The sequence below is a fragment of the Taurulus bubalis genome, assembly GCF_910589615.1.
Source record: "Taurulus bubalis genome assembly, chromosome: 6".
NCBI classification, from domain to species: Eukaryota; Metazoa; Chordata; class Actinopteri; order Perciformes; family Cottidae; genus Taurulus; species Taurulus bubalis.
Window position 1 is genome coordinate 319,944 of NC_136594.1, and position 17,775 is coordinate 337,718.

Consider the following 17,775-nt stretch of genomic DNA (forward strand, 5'->3'; position numbering starts at 1 on the left):
CCTTTACCGGAAACCAGTCCTCTACCGGAAACCAGTCCTTTACCGGAAACCAGTCCTATACCAAACCAGTCCTCTACCGGAAACCAGTCCTCTACCGGAAACCAGTCCTTTACCGGAAACCAGTCCTATACCAAACCAGTCCTATACCAAACCAGTCCTATACCGGAAACCAGTCCTCTACCGGAAACCAGTCCTTTACCGGAAACCAGTCCTATACCAAACCAGTCCTATACCGGAAACCAGTCCTCTACCGGAAACCAGTCCTATGCCAAACCAGTCCTTTACCGGAAACCAGTCCTATACCGGAAACCAGTCCTATACCAAACCAGTCCTTTACCGGAAACCAGTCCTATACCAGAAACCAGTCCTATACCAAACCAGTCCTTTACCAGAAACCAGTCCTATACCAGAAACCAGTCCTTTACCAGAAACCAGTCCTTTACCAGAAACCAGTCCTTTACCAAACCAGTCCTATACCGGAAACCAGTCCTCTACCGGAAACCAGTCCTATGCCAAACCAGTCCTTTACCGGAAACCAGTCCTATACCGGAAACCAGTCCTATACCAAACCAGTCCTTTACCGGAAACCAGTCCTATACCAGAAACCAGTCCTATACCAAACCAGTCCTTTACCAGAAACCAGTCCTATACCAGAAACCAGTCCTTTACCAGAAACCAGTCCTTTACCAAACCAGTCCTATACATACGAGTATTTATATTCTTGAGTTCCACTAAAGTCTAAAGATGAACAGGACTAGTGGAGCAGTTTGTTCATGAAGTTTAGATCCAAACAGAGATTTACATTTAGAACCCGTTAACTTCCCTCCTGACCTGAACCGTAACATTGTGGACTCTTTGTGTGGTTGCACGGGTTCCTTACACAACGGTTCTTTACACAATGGTTAACATAGCGGTTTCTTAGAGAACAGTTCCTTACACAACGGTTCCTTACACAACGGTTCCTTACACAACAGTTCCTTAGACAACTGTTCCTTACACAACAGTTCCTTAGACAACAGTTCCTTACACAACGGTTCCTTACACAACGGTTCCTTACACAACAGTTCCTTACACAACGGTTCCTTACACAACGGTTCCTTACACAACAGTTCCTTACACAACGGTTCCTTACACAACAGTTCCTTACACAACGGTTCCTTACACAACGGTTCCTTACACAACAGTTCCTTACACAACGGTTCCTTACACAACGGTTCCTTACACAACAGTTCCTTACACAACGGTTCCTTACACAACGGTTCCTTACACAACGGTTTCTTAGAGAACAGTTCCTTAGACAACGGTTCCTTAATGAACAGTTGCTTACAGAACAGTTCTTACAGAACAGAGGATCATTAGGTAAATAACTCAAAGCAGTTTGACAGACAGAACGTAAACGTCATGGACTCAAGGATACATATCTGTTGTTGCACGGGTTCCTTAGAGAACGGTACCTTATAGAACGGTACCTTATAGAACGGTACCTTATAGAACGGTTCCTGACAGGACAAATCCTTATAGAACAGATTAAAACAGAACAGTTGCTTACAGAACAGCTCCATATAGAACGGTTCCTGACAGGACAGAGGATCATCAGGTAATTAACCCGCTGGTGTTTCTCTTTAAATCCTCGTTCACAAGCAGCGTTCACTTTCTTCACGTTTAGAAACACCAGAGAGAGAACACGGTTCTGCTCAGAGAGAACACGGTTCTGTGGATAGAAAACGTTCCCAAGTCTCTGTTCTGCTCAATGAATTTAATTAATATTTTCTACCTTAAATCTTTTTTACTATAAGTTTCACATTATGCATTTTGAGGTAGAAAGACTTTTTTCCCACTGGGATCAAACTCAGATCCATCTTCTTCACTTCAGTACTCAGTGCAGTAATATAGAACTTCATCTTCATCACAGTACAAGATACAAAACAATACAACATCTGTAAAAAGCCCTAAATGATCACGTTTCATAGCACCATTATAAATAAAGTTGTATCAAATGTTTGGTCAGAGTTTGTGAAAAAGGCACATCCTGACAAACAGAAACATGGAATATACTATGTGTATTATATATAATATATAATACACATAGTATACACATTATATACCATATAATACACATATTATTATAACACATGAAACAGATTCCACTTCGTTCAAACCGGTTCAACCAGAAAACTTTAACAACACAAAGGAACACAGACCTGAAACATGAACCAGTTTCACATGAAATGCATCTGAGCTACGTCACAATAAAACACAGCACCGCCGGCTCCGGAGGGCCAGGTGGAGGACCCAGGTGGAGGACCCAGGTGGAGGACCCAGGTGGAGGACCCAGAAGGGTTCTTGTGGATCTCACTGACATTTCCACACGAATAAACTGAAGGGAAGAAACAGAAAAAACGTTAACCATCAGGGTGTAAATACGGTTTTATCCTCCAGTATCCAGTATCATGGATGTTTCTCTAGTCTCTGATCTCTGATCATGTGACTTTGTGAACAACCAATCAGTGTTTAGACCAACAGAGGGAGAGCTAGAAACGTTAGCAGCACCGCTAACAGAGAACCAACAGGAGGAGAGCTAGTAACGTTAGCAGCACCGCTAACGGAGAACCAACAGGAGGAGAGCTAGTAACGTTAGCAGCACTGCTAACGGAGAACCAACAGGAGGAGAGCTAGTAACATTAGCAGCACCGCTAATGGAGAACCAACAGGAGGAGAGCTAGTAACGTTAGCAGCGTTTTTTTCAATGAGTATGTGAGTGTTTGGGTCTCAGGTGTTCCGAGGCCTCAGGTGTTTATCTCACCTGCAGTCGCTGCCTCCGGCGCTGATGACGAACTTGTCGTCGCAGGAGAAGCGAGCGTTGGTGACGTGAGCCGAGTGGCCGAAGTAGCGCTTGTGTTTGGCCTGTGGAACCGGGAGGAAGCACAAAGAGCCGTGAGGGAACCCGCGCACGTCGAGGAACCACCGGCACGCTAAGGTCACTTACAAACAGAGGTCACTTACAAACAGATGTCACTTACAAACAGATGTCACTCACAAACAGAGGTCACCTACAAACAGAGGTCACCTACAAACAGAGGTCACTTACAAACAGATGTCACTTACAAACAGATGTCACTCACAAACAGAGGTCACCTACAAACAGAGGTCACCTACAAACAGAGGTCACCTACAAACAGAGGTCACCTACAAACAGAGGTCACTCACAAACAGAGGTCACCTACAAACAGAGGTCACCTACAAACAGAGGTCACCTACAAACAGAGGTCACTTACAAACAGATGTCACTTACAAACAGATGTCACTTACAAACAGATGTCACTCACAAACAGAGGTCACCTACAAACAGAGGTCACCTACAAACAGAGGTCACCTACAAACAGAGGTCACCTACAAACAGAGGTCACTCACAAACAGAGGTCACCTACAAACAGAGGTCACCTACAAACAGAGGTCACCTACAAACAGAGGTCATTTACAAACAGAGGTCACTTACAAACAGAGGTCACTTACAAACAGATGTCACTCACAAACAGAGGTCACCTACAAACAGAGGTCACCTACAAACAGAGGTCACCTACAAACAGAGGTCACTTACAAACAGAGGTCACTTACAAACAGATGTCACTCACAAACAGAGGTCACCTACAAACAGAGGTCACCTACAAACAGAGGTCACCTACAAACAGAGGTCACTTACAAACAGAGGTCACTTACAAACAGATGTCACTCACAAACAGAGGTCACCTACAAACAGAGGTCATTTACAAACAGAGGTCACCAACAAACAGAGGTCATCTACAAACAGAGGTCACCAACAAACAGAGGTCATTTACAAACAGAGGTCACCTACAAACAGAGGTCACCTACAAACAGAGGTCACTTACAAACAGAGGTCACCTACAAACAGAGGTAATTTACAAACAGCAGTCACCTACAAACAGAGGTCATTTACAAACAGAGGTCACCTACAAACAGAGGTCACCTACAAACAGAGGTCACTTACAAACAGAGGTCACTTACAAACAGATGTCACTCACAAACAGAGGTCACCTACAAACAGAGGTCATTTACAAACAGAGGTCACCAACAAACAGAGGTCATTTACAAACAGAGGTCACCTACAAACAGAGGTCACCTACAAACAGAGGTCACTTACAAACAGAGGTCACCTACAAACAGAGGTAATTTACAAACAGCAGTCACCTACAAACAGAGGTCACCTACAAACAGAGGTCATTTACAAACAGAGGTCACCTACAAACAGAGGTCACCTACAAACAGAGGTCATTCACAAACAGAGATCATCTACAAACAGAGGTCATTCACAAACAGAGGTCATTCACAAACAGAGGTCATCTACAAACAGAGGTCACTTACAAACAGAGGTCATCTACAAACAGAGGTCACCTACAAACAGAGGTCACTCACAAACAGAGGTAATTTATAAACAGAGGTCACCTACAAACAGATGTCACTCACAAACAGAGGTCACCTACAAACAGAGGTCACCTACAAACAGAGGTCACCTACAAACAGAGGTCACCTACAAACAGAGGTCACTCACAAACAGAGGTCACCTACAAACAGAGATCACTTACAAACAGAGGTCACTTACAAACAGATGTCACTCACAAACAGAGGTCACCTACAAACAGAGGTCACCTACAAACAGAGGTCACCTACAAACAGAGGTCACTCACAAACAGAGGTAATTTATAAACAGAGGTCACCTACAAACAGATGTCACTCACAAACAGAGGTCACCTACAAACAGAGGTCACCTACAAACAGAGGTCACCTACAAACAGAGGTCACCTACAAACAGAGGTCACTCACAAACAGAGGTCACCTACAAACAGAGGTCACTTACAAACAGAGGTCACTTACAAACAGATGTCACTCACAAACAGAGGTCACCTACAAACAGAGGTCACCTACAAACAGAGGTCACCTACAAACAGAGGTCACTTACAAACAGAGGTCACTTACAAACAGATGTCACTCACAAACAGAGGTCACCTACAAACAGAGGTCATTTACAAACAGAGGTCACCAACAAACAGAGGTCATCTACAAACAGAGGTCACCAACAAACAGAGGTCATTTACAAACAGAGGTCACCTACAAACAGAGGTCACCTACAAACAGAGGTCACTTACAAACAGAGGTCACCTACAAACAGAGGTAATTTACAAACAGCAGTCACCTACAAACAGAGGTCATTTACAAACAGAGGTCACCTACAAACAGAGGTCACCTACAAACAGAGGTCACTTACAAACAGAGGTCACTTACAAACAGATGTCACTCACAAACAGAGGTCACCTACAAACAGAGGTCATTTACAAACAGAGGTCACCAACAAACAGAGGTCATTTACAAACAGAGGTCACCTACAAACAGAGGTCACCTACAAACAGAGGTCACTTACAAACAGAGGTCACCTACAAACAGAGGTAATTTACAAACAGCAGTCACCTACAAACAGAGGTCACCTACAAACAGAGGTCATTTACAAACAGAGGTCACCTACAAACAGAGGTCACCTACAAACAGAGGTCATTCACAAACAGAGATCATCTACAAACAGAGGTCATTCACAAACAGAGGTCATTCACAAACAGAGGTCATCTACAAACAGAGGTCACTTACAAACAGAGGTCATCTACAAACAGAGGTCACCTACAAACAGAGGTCACTCACAAACAGAGGTAATTTATAAACAGAGGTCACCTACAAACAGATGTCACTCACAAACAGAGGTCACCTACAAACAGAGGTCACCTACAAACAGAGGTCATTTACAAACAGAGGTCACCAACAAACAGAGGTCATTTACAAACAGAGGTCACCTACAAACAGAGGTCACCTACAAACAGAGGTCACCTACAAACAGAGGTCACTTACAAACAGAGGTCACCTACAAACAGAGGTCATTCACAAACAGAGATCATCTACAAACAGAGGTCATTCACAAACAGAGATCATTCACAAACAGAGGTCATCTACAAACAGAGGTCATCTACAAACAGAGGTCATTTACAAACAGAGGTCACCTACAAACAGAGATCACTCACAAACAGAGGTCATCTACAAACAGAGGTCACTTACAAACAGAGGTCATCTACAAACAGAGGTCATTTACAAACAGAGGTCATTTACAAACAGAGGTCACCTACAAACAGAGATCACTCACAAACGGAGGTCATCTACAAACAGAGGTCATCTACAAACAGAGGTCACCTACAAAAAGAGGTCATCTACAAACAGAGTTTATTTACAAACAGAGGTCACTCACAAACAGAGGTCACCTACAAACAGAGATCACTCACAAACAGAGGTCACTCACAAACAGAGGTCATTTACAAACAGAGGTCACTCACAAACGGAGGTCATCTACAAACAGAGGTCATCTACAAACAGAGGTCACCTACAAAAAGAGGTCATCTACAAACAGAGTTTATTTACAAACAGAGGTCACTCACAAACAGAGGTCACCTACAAACAGAGATCACTCACAAACAGAGGTCACTCACAAACAGAGGTCATTTACAAACAGAGGTCACTCACAAACGGAGGTCATCTACAAACAGAGGTCATCTACAAACAGAGGTCATTTACAAACAGAGGTCAGTTACAAACAGAGGTCATCTACAAACAAAGGTCAGTTACAAACAAAGGTCAGTTACAAACAGAGGTCACCTACAAACAGAGGACACTCACAAACAGAGGTCATTTACAAACAGAGGTCACTCACAAACGGAGGTCATCTACAAACAGAGGTCATCTACAAACAGAGGTCATCTACAAACAGAGGTCATTCACAAACAGAGGTCACTCACAAACGGAGGTCATCTACAAACAGAGGTCATCTACAAACGGAGGTCATCTACAAACAGAGGTCACTTACAAACAGAGGTCATCTACAAACAGAGGTCACCTACAAAAAGAGGTCATTTACAAACAGAGGTCACCTACAAACAGAGGTCATTTACAAACAGAGGTCATTTACAAACAGAGGTCACCTACAAACAGAGATCACTCACAAACAGAGGTCACTCACAAACAGAGGTCATTTACAAACAGAGGTCACTCACAAATGGAGGTCATCTACAAACAGAGGTCATCTACAAACAGAGGTCATTTACAAACAAAGGTCAGTTACAAACAGAGGTCATCTACAAACAAAGGTCATTTACAAACAAAGGTCAGTTGCAAACAGAGGTCACCTACAAACAGAGGACACTCACAAACAGAGGTCACCTACAAACAGAGGTCACCTACAAACAGAGGTAATTTACAAACAGAGGTCATTTACAAACAGAGGTCACTCACAAATGGAGGTCATTTACAAACAGAGGTCACTCACAAACAGAGGTCATCTACAAACAGAGGTCACCTACAAACAGAGGTCACCTACAAAAAGAGGTCATCTACAAACAGAGTTTATTTACAAACAGAGGTCACTCACAAACAGAGGTCACCTACAAACAGAGGTCATCTACAAACAGAGGTCATTCACAAACAGAGGTCATCTACAAACAGAGGTCATTCACAAACAGAGGTCATTCACAAACAGAGGTCATTCACAAACAGAGGTCATCTACAATCAGAGGTAATCTACAAACAGAGGCCATCTACAAACAGAGGTCATTCACAAACAGAGGTCATTCACAAACAGAGGTCATCTACAATCAGAGGTAATCTACAAACAGAGGTCATTCACAAACAGAGGTCACCTACAAACAGAGATCACTCACAAACAGAGGTCACTCACAAACAGAGGTCATTCACAAACAGAGGTCATTCACAAACAGAGGTCATCTACAATCAGAGGTAATCTACAAACAGAGGCCATTCACAAACAGAGGTCATCTACAAACAGAGGTAATCTACAAACAGAGGCCATCTACAAACAGAGGTCATTCACAAACAGAGGTCATTCACAAACAGAGGTCATCTACAAACAGAGGTAATCTACAAACAGAGGCCATCTACAAACAGAGGTCATTCACAAACAGAGGTCATTCACAAACAGAGGTCATCTACAAACAGAGGTAATCTACAAACAGAGGCCATCTACAAACAGAGGTCATTCACAAACAGAGGTCATTCACAAACAGAGGTAATCTACAAACAGAGGTAATCTACAAACAGAGGCCATCTACAAACAGAGGTCATTCACAAACAGAGGTCACTCACAAACAGAGGTCACTCACAAACTTGTCGGTGCACGGGAAGTCGAAGAGCTTGATGAGGCCGAAGTCGTCCCCGGTCACCAGGTAGAGGCCGTCGTGGGAAACGCACGCACAGTTCACGTCGGCCTTCTCCGCGTTACGAGGCCACACGCCAAGAACCTCGTCCCCGAGGATGCTGAGGAACCACCAGAACCAGCAAGGTCAGGGTCAGTAGGGGAACCAACAAGTTCTCTAACATGTTCCCTAGCATGTTCTCTAACATGTTCTCTAGCATGTTCCTCAACATGGTCCCGAACATGTTCTCTAGCATGTTCCCTAAAACTTTCCCCAGCATGTTCTCTAGCATGTTCCCTAAAACTTTCCCCAGCATGTTCCCTAAAACTTTCCCCAGCATGTTCTACGGTTCCCTGATCTCTACATGATGTTCTTTTGCCTGCATGGTGTATTTCTCTCATTAGTTCTACAATATGTGAACTGATCTTCATGGTCGGTCCTGAATCAAATGAACCGCGTCTAGCGTTTAGTTCCAGTTGTAAGGTGTAAAGAAAGTGTATTTCCACTAGTATCTTTTCCTTTAGCACCGCAGGATAAGTTCTTCCATACGTTCCTGAGGCCCAGCAGCATGTTCCCTAAACGCAACACACCACACAGTAGAATAGAGCATTGGTTTTGTGCCACAGCCTCACCTGGTCCAGGTAGCCCAGGTGATCCTCTCAAATACAGACTGCTCCGTGACAATCTTTCCTGAGGGAACTTCATGCACCTGCCGAGTGTAGGTGCTGGTGGACACCTGGGGAGGGAATGAAGGAGTTCACGCTGTAGTCAGTTCACTGATGCAGATCTCATGAAAGAGTTTCACTGAGCTTAACTGTAGTAAAGGCACCTCCACCACATAACAAGAAGCTGTTAGTGAAAGGTCAGAGGTCACAGCCCAAACCGTTGCTCCTGACGAAACTGAGCCCGTCATAATGTGTCATAATTCTCAGAATTGTAGTCTTTTTAACCTGGATGTGTTTGCTGTCGGCCGAGAAGTCGATCTGGATGACGGAGCCGGGGATGTCCTTACAGTAGCCGATCCTGTTCAGGGACGGCCCCAGAGAAAGGTCGTAGAAGTCCACGGCGCTCTCGACTGAACCCACCGCCAAGAACCGGTTGTCTAGACTGAACCTGAACCACAAAGACCCCAGACCCCAGAGACATGTGTAGTCGGTTCAGGTTCAACACAGAGGCGCTAAAGACCCAATGTCGTACCGTATGTCCTGGATGGCCACGCTGCGGTCTCTCTTCTTGCCCCAGACGGTGAGGGAGTTGACCAGCAGCACGATGAACTCTCCGTTCTCCATGCCGATGGACACCATCTCTCCGTTGGGACTGTAGGAGGTGCACTTGGCGGGATGACCCAAACTCACCTTGTTCAGAAGTTTCTGACACAGAAAACCAAGAACAGACCGAGTGAGAAGACTGTTAAGCTGTTGAACAGACGTCTCCGTGTCAGCCTTCGGGCCGCTACCTTGTCGGCCAGGTCCCATATCCGGATGGTCCCGTCGTCGCTGGCGGAGATGAAGACGTCTTTGAAAGGATGAGTTGCCAAACCCCAGATCCCTCCCTGAGTGTGTCCGTTGATCATGGTGTTGGAGGCGGCGTTCTTTTCTCCAACCTCGATGATCTCGCCATCTTTGGTGCCCACCAGGATCTTACCCTGGATCCCCGGGGACAAAGGACACGGAAGGTTTGCGATTGTTGTTTCAGTGACGACATTTAAGATCATCCTGCCTGCGGCTGAAGAATTAGTCTTCCCTCTTTCAAACCACTTTTTTTTTAAAGAAATCTCTGAATTGTATCATTTAGCGAAGCTAAAAATCAGTTGCTGCTACTTCACACAGATGTCTCCTTGAGTACATCGAGCAGATAGAAACTTGGTAAATAAAATGTTAACCCATTAGTTATTCCTACAAAGACCTTCTATATAATGCTACCAACTGCTCTAGAACGTTTTGACTATTTCGTCTTCACATTGCAGTGGTTGTTGCCACTGCCTCGTACCTTCCCTCTGCAGACAGACCGGACGTTCTCCACCGGTTGGCCGGTTTCCAGCTGAAAGGCTCTGCAGCGCTTCATCTCCTGATCCCACAGCTTCACAGCGCCGCCCTCTTTAGTTCTGTCACATGCACCAACAGACAGTTCTCAGTGCACTGCTTCTCTATGTGTCATAAAAGCCAATCCCTTTGCTCCCATGCTGCCAGATGAACCGCCAGGAACATCAGCAGCCATTGTGGATCCAGAAGAACTGAACCAACTGCCCCCCCACGTTTCCGGTTGTCCCTATTCCTGCTTCAACCAAATATGGGAGTCAGGAAAGAACCAATGGTCTGGTCTTTCACCCGAAACAAAGAGTTGGCCCTCATGTCCATAGTCCTGTCACAGTTATCTCTAATCATCTTGACCCATCACAGGAGTCAAGAGCCACAGTTTGTCACCTGGAACTCAACCTGCTGGCCCCCCAGAGTCAGCCTCAACATAACTGGGATTCAAAGATGGAGGTAATGCACTGTTATGTTATAGCTAGCTCAATGAGAACCGCTGCCCTCAGTGAGGTGGATCAGAAGTTACCACTGAAAGCGAACTGGTCTGTGACTTCTAACTGTAGCTGGGGTCAAGCCCGTTGATTCCAGGGTACTCACGGCCGCTCCTTCCCTCCGGTGACGATGAGTCCGTCCCTCAGGGTGGTGTACATGGTGAAGATCGGACCACTGTGCGCCTTCGCCACCACTCGAACCAGGAAGTGCTCCCTCCACACGTAAACGTCTCCGTTAATGGCGCCGGTGAACGTCAGGTTGCTCTGGAGACAAAAACACTGGCTCAATATCCGGATTTCAACATCTTATTTTAGAAGGTGAGCCAAAGCTAGGTTGTGGTCTTACAGCACCGAAGGCGACAGACAGCATGGTCTGCATGCGGCCGTCCTCCACCGAGCCGATCACGCCTTTCTTGTACACGAGCGAACCTCCGACTAGAGTCCAGAACTTGATGTGTTTGATTCCCACCGACACAAACTGGGTGTCGGAGTCCGGTCTGAACTCCACCACAAAGATCCGCTCAGCGTGGCCACCTTTACAGGTAACCTTGGTGCCTGGCAGAGAGGTCAAAGGTCACGTCTCAAGTCACAGTGAACTCTGTTGGTGTTACATGTAGAAAGGCTCTTTGCTTCACGTTAGTCCTTACTGGTCAAAATATCCTTAAAACTGCTTAATGTATGAAAATAAAGCAATTTTTTACATTTGTGTGTTTATTAGCCACAAACAGACATGTCCTGTGACAGTCCACACACACACACACACACACACACACACACACACACACACACACACACACACACACACACACACACACACACACACACACACACACACACCCTTCAGGAGTGATTAACATTCACTCTTTGGGGTTCTTCTTGCATCCTAATGGTGACCGCTCTACCTCCTGAACCACAGCCGTCCTAAAAGTGATAAAGAAGACCGATGTACCTTCCTGCCACCTCCACACGGTGATGGTGTGTTCAGGCTCCACTCCCACTGACAGCAGCAGCTTTCCTGTGGCGCTGAAGTTGACGTAGCCGACACCTTTAGCGTGGGAACAGCGGAGGATGGACAACGTCTGCTTGGTCATGGCATCCCATACATGGATGGACGGAGCAAGGCCTGATAGAGGAGACCAGATATGTAGGAACCAAAGAACTGAGGAGCCACAGAACCAAGGCAACTCATCTAAGGAGCCAAGGAACAGTAGAACCAGAGACCTGAGGCAGTAAGGTAGCCCTGGAACCATAGCACATAGGAACCTAAGAACTACAGTACCAATGGGCCAAGGAACAGTAGAACCAGAGACCTGAGGTACTGTGGTAGTCCAGGACTCAATGAACCAAAGGACCTATCTAGTGCTGCACTTAACAACTATTTTGATAGTCAACTATTCTGTCAATTATTACTTTGATTAATCGATTATGAATCTAATAACATTAAAAAGGTTGATCAGGGCGTTAGCTTCATCCAGTGTTAACTTTAAAACAGCTTCATGAGACAAGAGAACAGCTCAACATGTGAGCTCCTCATTGGCTGGCTCCACGGCATCGTAACATTGACCCAACCAATTGATGATGAAATTCATTGCCAACTATTTTTAGAATTGAGTTTAGTCAATTTAATCGATTTGTTGTTGCAGGCAAAGACCCTCGCAACCCAGAAAATATAGAACCAAAGGCCTAAGTCCATGAGACAGTAAGGAAGCTGAGGAACCATAAGATCCAAAGAACCTAAATGTCACAGTATCAAGGAACCAAGAATCCCAGGGACTGTGGTACCAAGGACCAACGGCATTAAGGCAGCCAAGGAACCATCCTTAGCTGTTCAGCACCATCGTTGGTTATTTGCTTGGATCCTTGAAACTGTTGAATCGAGGATTCAAAGAACAGTAGAACAAAGGAACCTAAGACCCACAGTACCAAGGAGCACAGGACTAGAGGGTCCTAGGCAATGTGGAAGCAACACACAAGGAATCAAGGACTTAAGGTAATAAGGGAACCAAGAGGAAGCAAAGAACAGAGAAACAGCAGAACAATTAGAAACAGAGAATCATGGAATCAAGGAGTTGATGGACCAAATAACCAAAAAGCCATGGAATCAAGGATGCAAAACACCAAATAATAATGGAAACAATGGACTGAAGAGGTAAGGAACCGTTGAAGAAAAGGATAGCGGGAACCAAAAGGCAGTGAGGAGAGTATCAGGGAGAACAGGCTAGGAAACAGGAGTTGAGGAGATAGGGGATCAGTCTTCTATCTGGCACTGACATGCTGACTCAACAGAGAACGTCTGGTAAGAGACTGTTTTGATTCAGAGTACAAACTGCTTGTTTTCCCCTCCACCTTGTGTCATAGTCACATGACCTGAAGGCTAAAGTCGGCCAGTTGGGACCAGTTGTGTATTTAGAAGCGTCAGAGCAGCTTCCATCTCCAATGTCCGTAATTCCTCTTCGACGTCTATTCGAGTCATCAGGTTCTCCTCCAAATGTGATCGGACCTTTAAACGGTCCACCCCTCCTTCAGCTGTGGCCACCTACTTCTGTTTAGTCCCTTCAGTTAACATCATTAAGTTGTATATCTCATTTCTTAGTTTGTACATTTCTAATGTACTCTCATTAGATTCCTCCTATGAGGACCATGAACATCTGTGTTTGTACATTTCTAATGTTCTTTCATTAGATTCCTCCTCTGATGACCATGAATATCTGTGTTTGTACATTCATAATGTTCTTTCATTAGATTCCTCCTCTGATGACCATGAATATCTGTGTTTGTACATTTATAATGTTCTTTCATTAGATTCCTCCTATGAGGACCATGAATATCTGTGTTTGTACATTTATAATGTTCTTTCATTAGATTCCTCCTCTGATGACCATGAACATCTGTGTTTGTACATTTCTAATGTTCTTTCATTAGATTCCTCCTCTGAGGAACATGAATATCTGTGTTTGTACATTTATAATGTTCTTTCATTAGCTTCCTCCTCTGAGGAACATGAATATCTGTGTTTGTACATTTATAATGTTCTTTCATTAGATTCCTCCTCTGGGGACCGTGAATATCTGTGTTTGTACATTTATAATGTTCTTTCATTAGATTCCTCCTCTGATGACCATGAATATCTGTGTTTGTACATTTATAATGTTCTTTCATTAGATTCCTCCTCTGGGGACTGTGAATATCTGTGTTTGTACATTTATAATGTTCTTTCATTAGACTCCTCCTCTGGGGACCGTGAACATCTCCAGTAAATGAAGGGTGTGATCACGGCTGTCGAGTTGAATCAGACCGGGTGATGAAAGATCCCTGAGATCTCCTGCATCAGTACCAGAGGTCCGGGTCCAGCAGCTCTGAATCACAGTGTCACCAGCAGCAGCCCATGTTGACATGCTAATAGGAGCTGCTAAGCAAGGCGTGGTTGCTTTAGTTTCTCTCCTGCCACGCTCACTCTGAAGTGGACTCATTTGAAAACACCGTTTACAAAAAGGTTCTCCATCCACACTAATGCTTCAGATTGCTGTTTGTATGATATTAATCTCTTCCTCGTCTTCCTCCACAGGAAGCTCTGAATGGTCCATTAAGTTCACAGTAACTGCGTCGAACTCTAATCCTGGAAACATTCAATGAATTCCCCTCTGAGCCCTTTAAGGCCTCGTCACAGCTTCACCGTCTGGTTTCCTTCTTGCGACATCACAACAAAACTATCAACTCGTTTAAAGAACTTTCTAGAATGAACGTTCACACGTTTCCCCCGCTGCTCCGGCTCAAAGCACTGCCAGTGGTCCAGTCTGGTTGTCTTCAGACTTTTATTACTTGGACCACGATTTATCCAAAGGAAGAAAGAAGTCTCCAGGATCAGAGCTGACGGGGTCTTTGGTTTATTGTGAATGGATTCCACAAAGAAGCTGTGTTTTCATCTGAATCCACGTTAGTGTGGACCTGGTCTGTGACAGACTGGGGGTGGAGCTACACAGAAGAACCAGACCTGAACTGGATCCTGACTGCAGATACTCACCGGACACTTCAGCCTCTGCACACGACACCAACACGTCAAACACACAGTTCCCACACGTCAACAGAATGTGTGTGTGGATGATCGGGATGCTGAGTGACAGCAGACTTACCTGGCAGGTCGGCCATGTCGCCTGGAGGTGAGGTGAGGAGTGACAATGAGGAAGCAGTGGAAAAGAAAAGAAGTGCAATGGGCAAAAAGCAGTGCGGTCATGCATGAGCACAACTGTTCATCTGTTGTATCCCCACTCTAAACTGTTCCCTTCCCTTTGTGCCAACTCTTTGTGTCTCTTTGAGGTTGTTTCAAGTCTCCTTGTGGTTGTTTCGTGTCTCTTTGAGGTTGTTTTAAGTCTCTTTGTGGTTGTTAAGTGTCTCTTTGTGGTTGTTAAGTGTCTCTTTGTGGTTGTTAAGTGTCTCTTTGTGGTTGTTTGAAGTCTCTTTGTGGTTGTTTTACGTCTCCTTGTGGTTGTTAAGTGTCTCTTTGTAGTTGTTTTAAGTCTCCTTGTGGTTGTTTTGTGTCTCTTTGAGGTTGTTTCAAGTCTCCTTGTGGTTGTTTCGTGTCTCCTTGTGGTTGTTTGAAGTCTCTTTGTGGTTGTTTTACGTCTCCTTGTGGTTGTTAAGTGTCTCTTTGTAGTTGTTTTAAGTCTCCTTGTCGTTGTTAAGTGTCTCTTTGTAGTTGTTTTAAGTCTCCTTGTGGTTGTTTTGTGTCTCTTTGAGGTTGTTTCAAGTCTCCTTGTGGTTGTTTCGTGTCTCCTTGTGGTTGTTTTACGTCTCCTTGTGGTTGTTAAGTGTCTCTTTGTGGTTGTTTTACGTCTCCTTGTGGTTGTTAAGTGTCTCCTTGTGGTTGTTAAGTGTCTCCTTATGGTTGTTAAGTGTCTCCTTGTGGTTGTTTTACGTCTCCTTGTGGTTGTTTTACGTCTCCTTGTGGTTGTTTTACATCTCCTTGTGGTTGTTTTAAGTCTCTTTGTGGTTGTTAAGTGTCTATTTGTGGTTGTTTTAAGTCTCTTTGTGGTTGTTAAGTGTCTATTTGTGGTTGTTTTAAGTCTCTTTGTGGTCTTCTGCAGTTGAAAAGATTTTGCAGATATTAAAGCTACTTACTGTTTGTAAGAAGATAGCATGAACACAGTCCAGTCTTTACTCACCGATCTGTCCCGTAGCGATGATGTTTTGGTACTTTGGGTGTTGATTGATGGTCAGACAGAGTATGTCGTCGGTGTGTTCCAGGTAGAAACTCTGGGTTCCTGTCGGGACGGGAAGCAGGTGTTGTGACGTCATCATCAACAACAACATGCAACACTAGAGGCCGGTCTGAGGGCTGCACTGACCGGCGGACAGGTTCTGGATAACCACGGCGGCCGCGGTGTGGAAGATGATGTCAGCGCCGTCGTTGAGGTAATGCAGGTTGTTGCGACAGTCGAAGCCTCTGTAGCCAAACACGTGCTCCAGCACCAGCTCCTGAAACCAGACACAGCAGCTGTTTGAGGGGAAGTCACCGCCAGTGGACCGGACGCTGCAGAGGAGGTCCAGACTGACCTCCACCGCCTTCTTCTTCTTGGTCACGTTGTTCTTCAGCAGCTTGTCTGGCAGCGGGGCGGCTCGGCTCACAGGAGGCCTGGACAGGAGCCGGTCCAGAACCAGTTCAGATGGTGAAACACTGTGTGTGTGTGTGTGTGTGTGTGTGTGTGTGTGTGTGTGTGTGTGTGTGTGTGTGTGTGTGTCATCTGGTCACCTCTCCTCCACAGGTAGCTCTTTGAGCTGCAGGTGAGGTCTGGTTCCTGACATGTTCCTGATGCTGGCAGAGTAGATCTTGGTGACGTAGTCCACCACCTTCTCCCGGGCCACGTCGCTGTCGTACCCTGGAAACACCACGAGGCAAAGCGCGTTCATTGTGGAGCTTCACATAAAACCATTTAAAGCATCAAAACGACAAGAAAAGAAGATTTAAAAACAATTAAGAACATTCATTAGAACGTTAAAAACAGTCAGTATTAAAAAGCTAAAAATAGAATAAAAGTTGCAGGTTAAGAAATAAAATGCGATGCAGAAGTTAATTAAAATCCTTGAATCCGGTTCAATTAAAGGCAACAGCACATCTGGATTGAAAGGAGCTGATGTCTCTGAGGGTCTCTGAGGTCTATTTCGGTCTCTGAGGGTCTCTGAGGTCTATTTCGGTCTCCGTTACCTCCGTCTTCCTCGGCGTCATCGTCCGACTCCTCGCTGTCCACAGCTTTGCTCTCTTTGTGACCCGCCGGCTCTCGGGTCCAGATCATCAGCGCCGTGTCGGCCCCGCCCACCGACAGCAGCACGGCGTCGTCATTGGACCAGCGGACGTTGGTCACGTTGGTGCTGTGCCCCACGTACTTCTTGAACTTGGCAAACTGGCCCTGAGGTCAGAGCGGAGACAAGTCAGAATGAGAAGGACTGGACCGGACGGCGGCGTGCAGGACCGGGCCTCACCCTGGACGGGAAGCTGAACAGCTTGAGGAAGCCGAAGTCGTCTCCGGTGGCGAGCAGCGAGCCGTCTCCGCTGAGCGACGCGGCGTTAACCAAGCTGAGCGGCGGCCATATTGCCTCACAGGTCGGACCCAGAACGGACGTCCAGCTGGCCCAGTCCAGCTTCTCAAACTGGGAACACACAAGCAAACGTGTTCGTCTGCAGAACGGAAACACAAGGCGGGAACATGCGTCCAGAGTCTGACCTCCGCCACGCTGATGCTCTGTTTGCGTCCTCGCGGCGCCTCGAAGAACAGCTGCTCTTTGGCTCCGGTGTTCACCTGCAGCAGTTTACCTGAGCAAGGACAGACTCCATGAAGGGGGATATTAAATAATGAAAGTCATACGTTCATGAGTAAAGAACTGGAGGTTGGATCAACCTCCCGCCGCCATCTTTTAATGATATGATGTCAACGTTGTAACTGTAAATATCATAAACTGGTGATTTTAACCTAGAAGCTCCATCTTATCATCAGACAGAGTGATGAG

The 17,775-nt window shown here is 45.4% G+C and overlaps 1 protein-coding gene across 1 annotated transcript in view; it reads right to left on the bottom strand.

The window, feature by feature from the left end:
* Positions 1 to 2,352: 2,352 nt before the first annotated feature.
* LOC306738021 (echinoderm microtubule-associated protein-like 6) overlaps positions 2,353 to 17,775 on the bottom strand; it is a gene marked incomplete at both ends in the record, with an annotated part of 39,724 nt that continues 24,301 nt past the window's right edge. Inside the window, 18 exons of the mRNA XM_079219851.1 lie at positions 2,353 to 2,377; positions 2,804 to 2,904; positions 8,223 to 8,376; positions 8,888 to 8,991; positions 9,206 to 9,368; positions 9,453 to 9,625; positions 9,712 to 9,900; positions 10,245 to 10,359; positions 10,883 to 11,040; positions 11,123 to 11,331; positions 11,726 to 11,899; positions 15,936 to 16,034; positions 16,119 to 16,248; positions 16,327 to 16,405; positions 16,523 to 16,649; positions 16,976 to 17,177; positions 17,251 to 17,418; positions 17,493 to 17,581. Of these exons, the coding sequence (XP_079075977.1) occupies positions 2,353 to 2,377; positions 2,804 to 2,904; positions 8,223 to 8,376; positions 8,888 to 8,991; positions 9,206 to 9,368; positions 9,453 to 9,625; positions 9,712 to 9,900; positions 10,245 to 10,359; positions 10,883 to 11,040; positions 11,123 to 11,331; positions 11,726 to 11,899; positions 15,936 to 16,034; positions 16,119 to 16,248; positions 16,327 to 16,405; positions 16,523 to 16,649; positions 16,976 to 17,177; positions 17,251 to 17,418; positions 17,493 to 17,581 (2,459 nt within the window). The remainder of the gene's footprint in view (positions 2,378 to 2,803; positions 2,905 to 8,222; positions 8,377 to 8,887; positions 8,992 to 9,205; positions 9,369 to 9,452; positions 9,626 to 9,711; positions 9,901 to 10,244; positions 10,360 to 10,882; positions 11,041 to 11,122; positions 11,332 to 11,725; positions 11,900 to 15,935; positions 16,035 to 16,118; positions 16,249 to 16,326; positions 16,406 to 16,522; positions 16,650 to 16,975; positions 17,178 to 17,250; positions 17,419 to 17,492; positions 17,582 to 17,775) is intronic.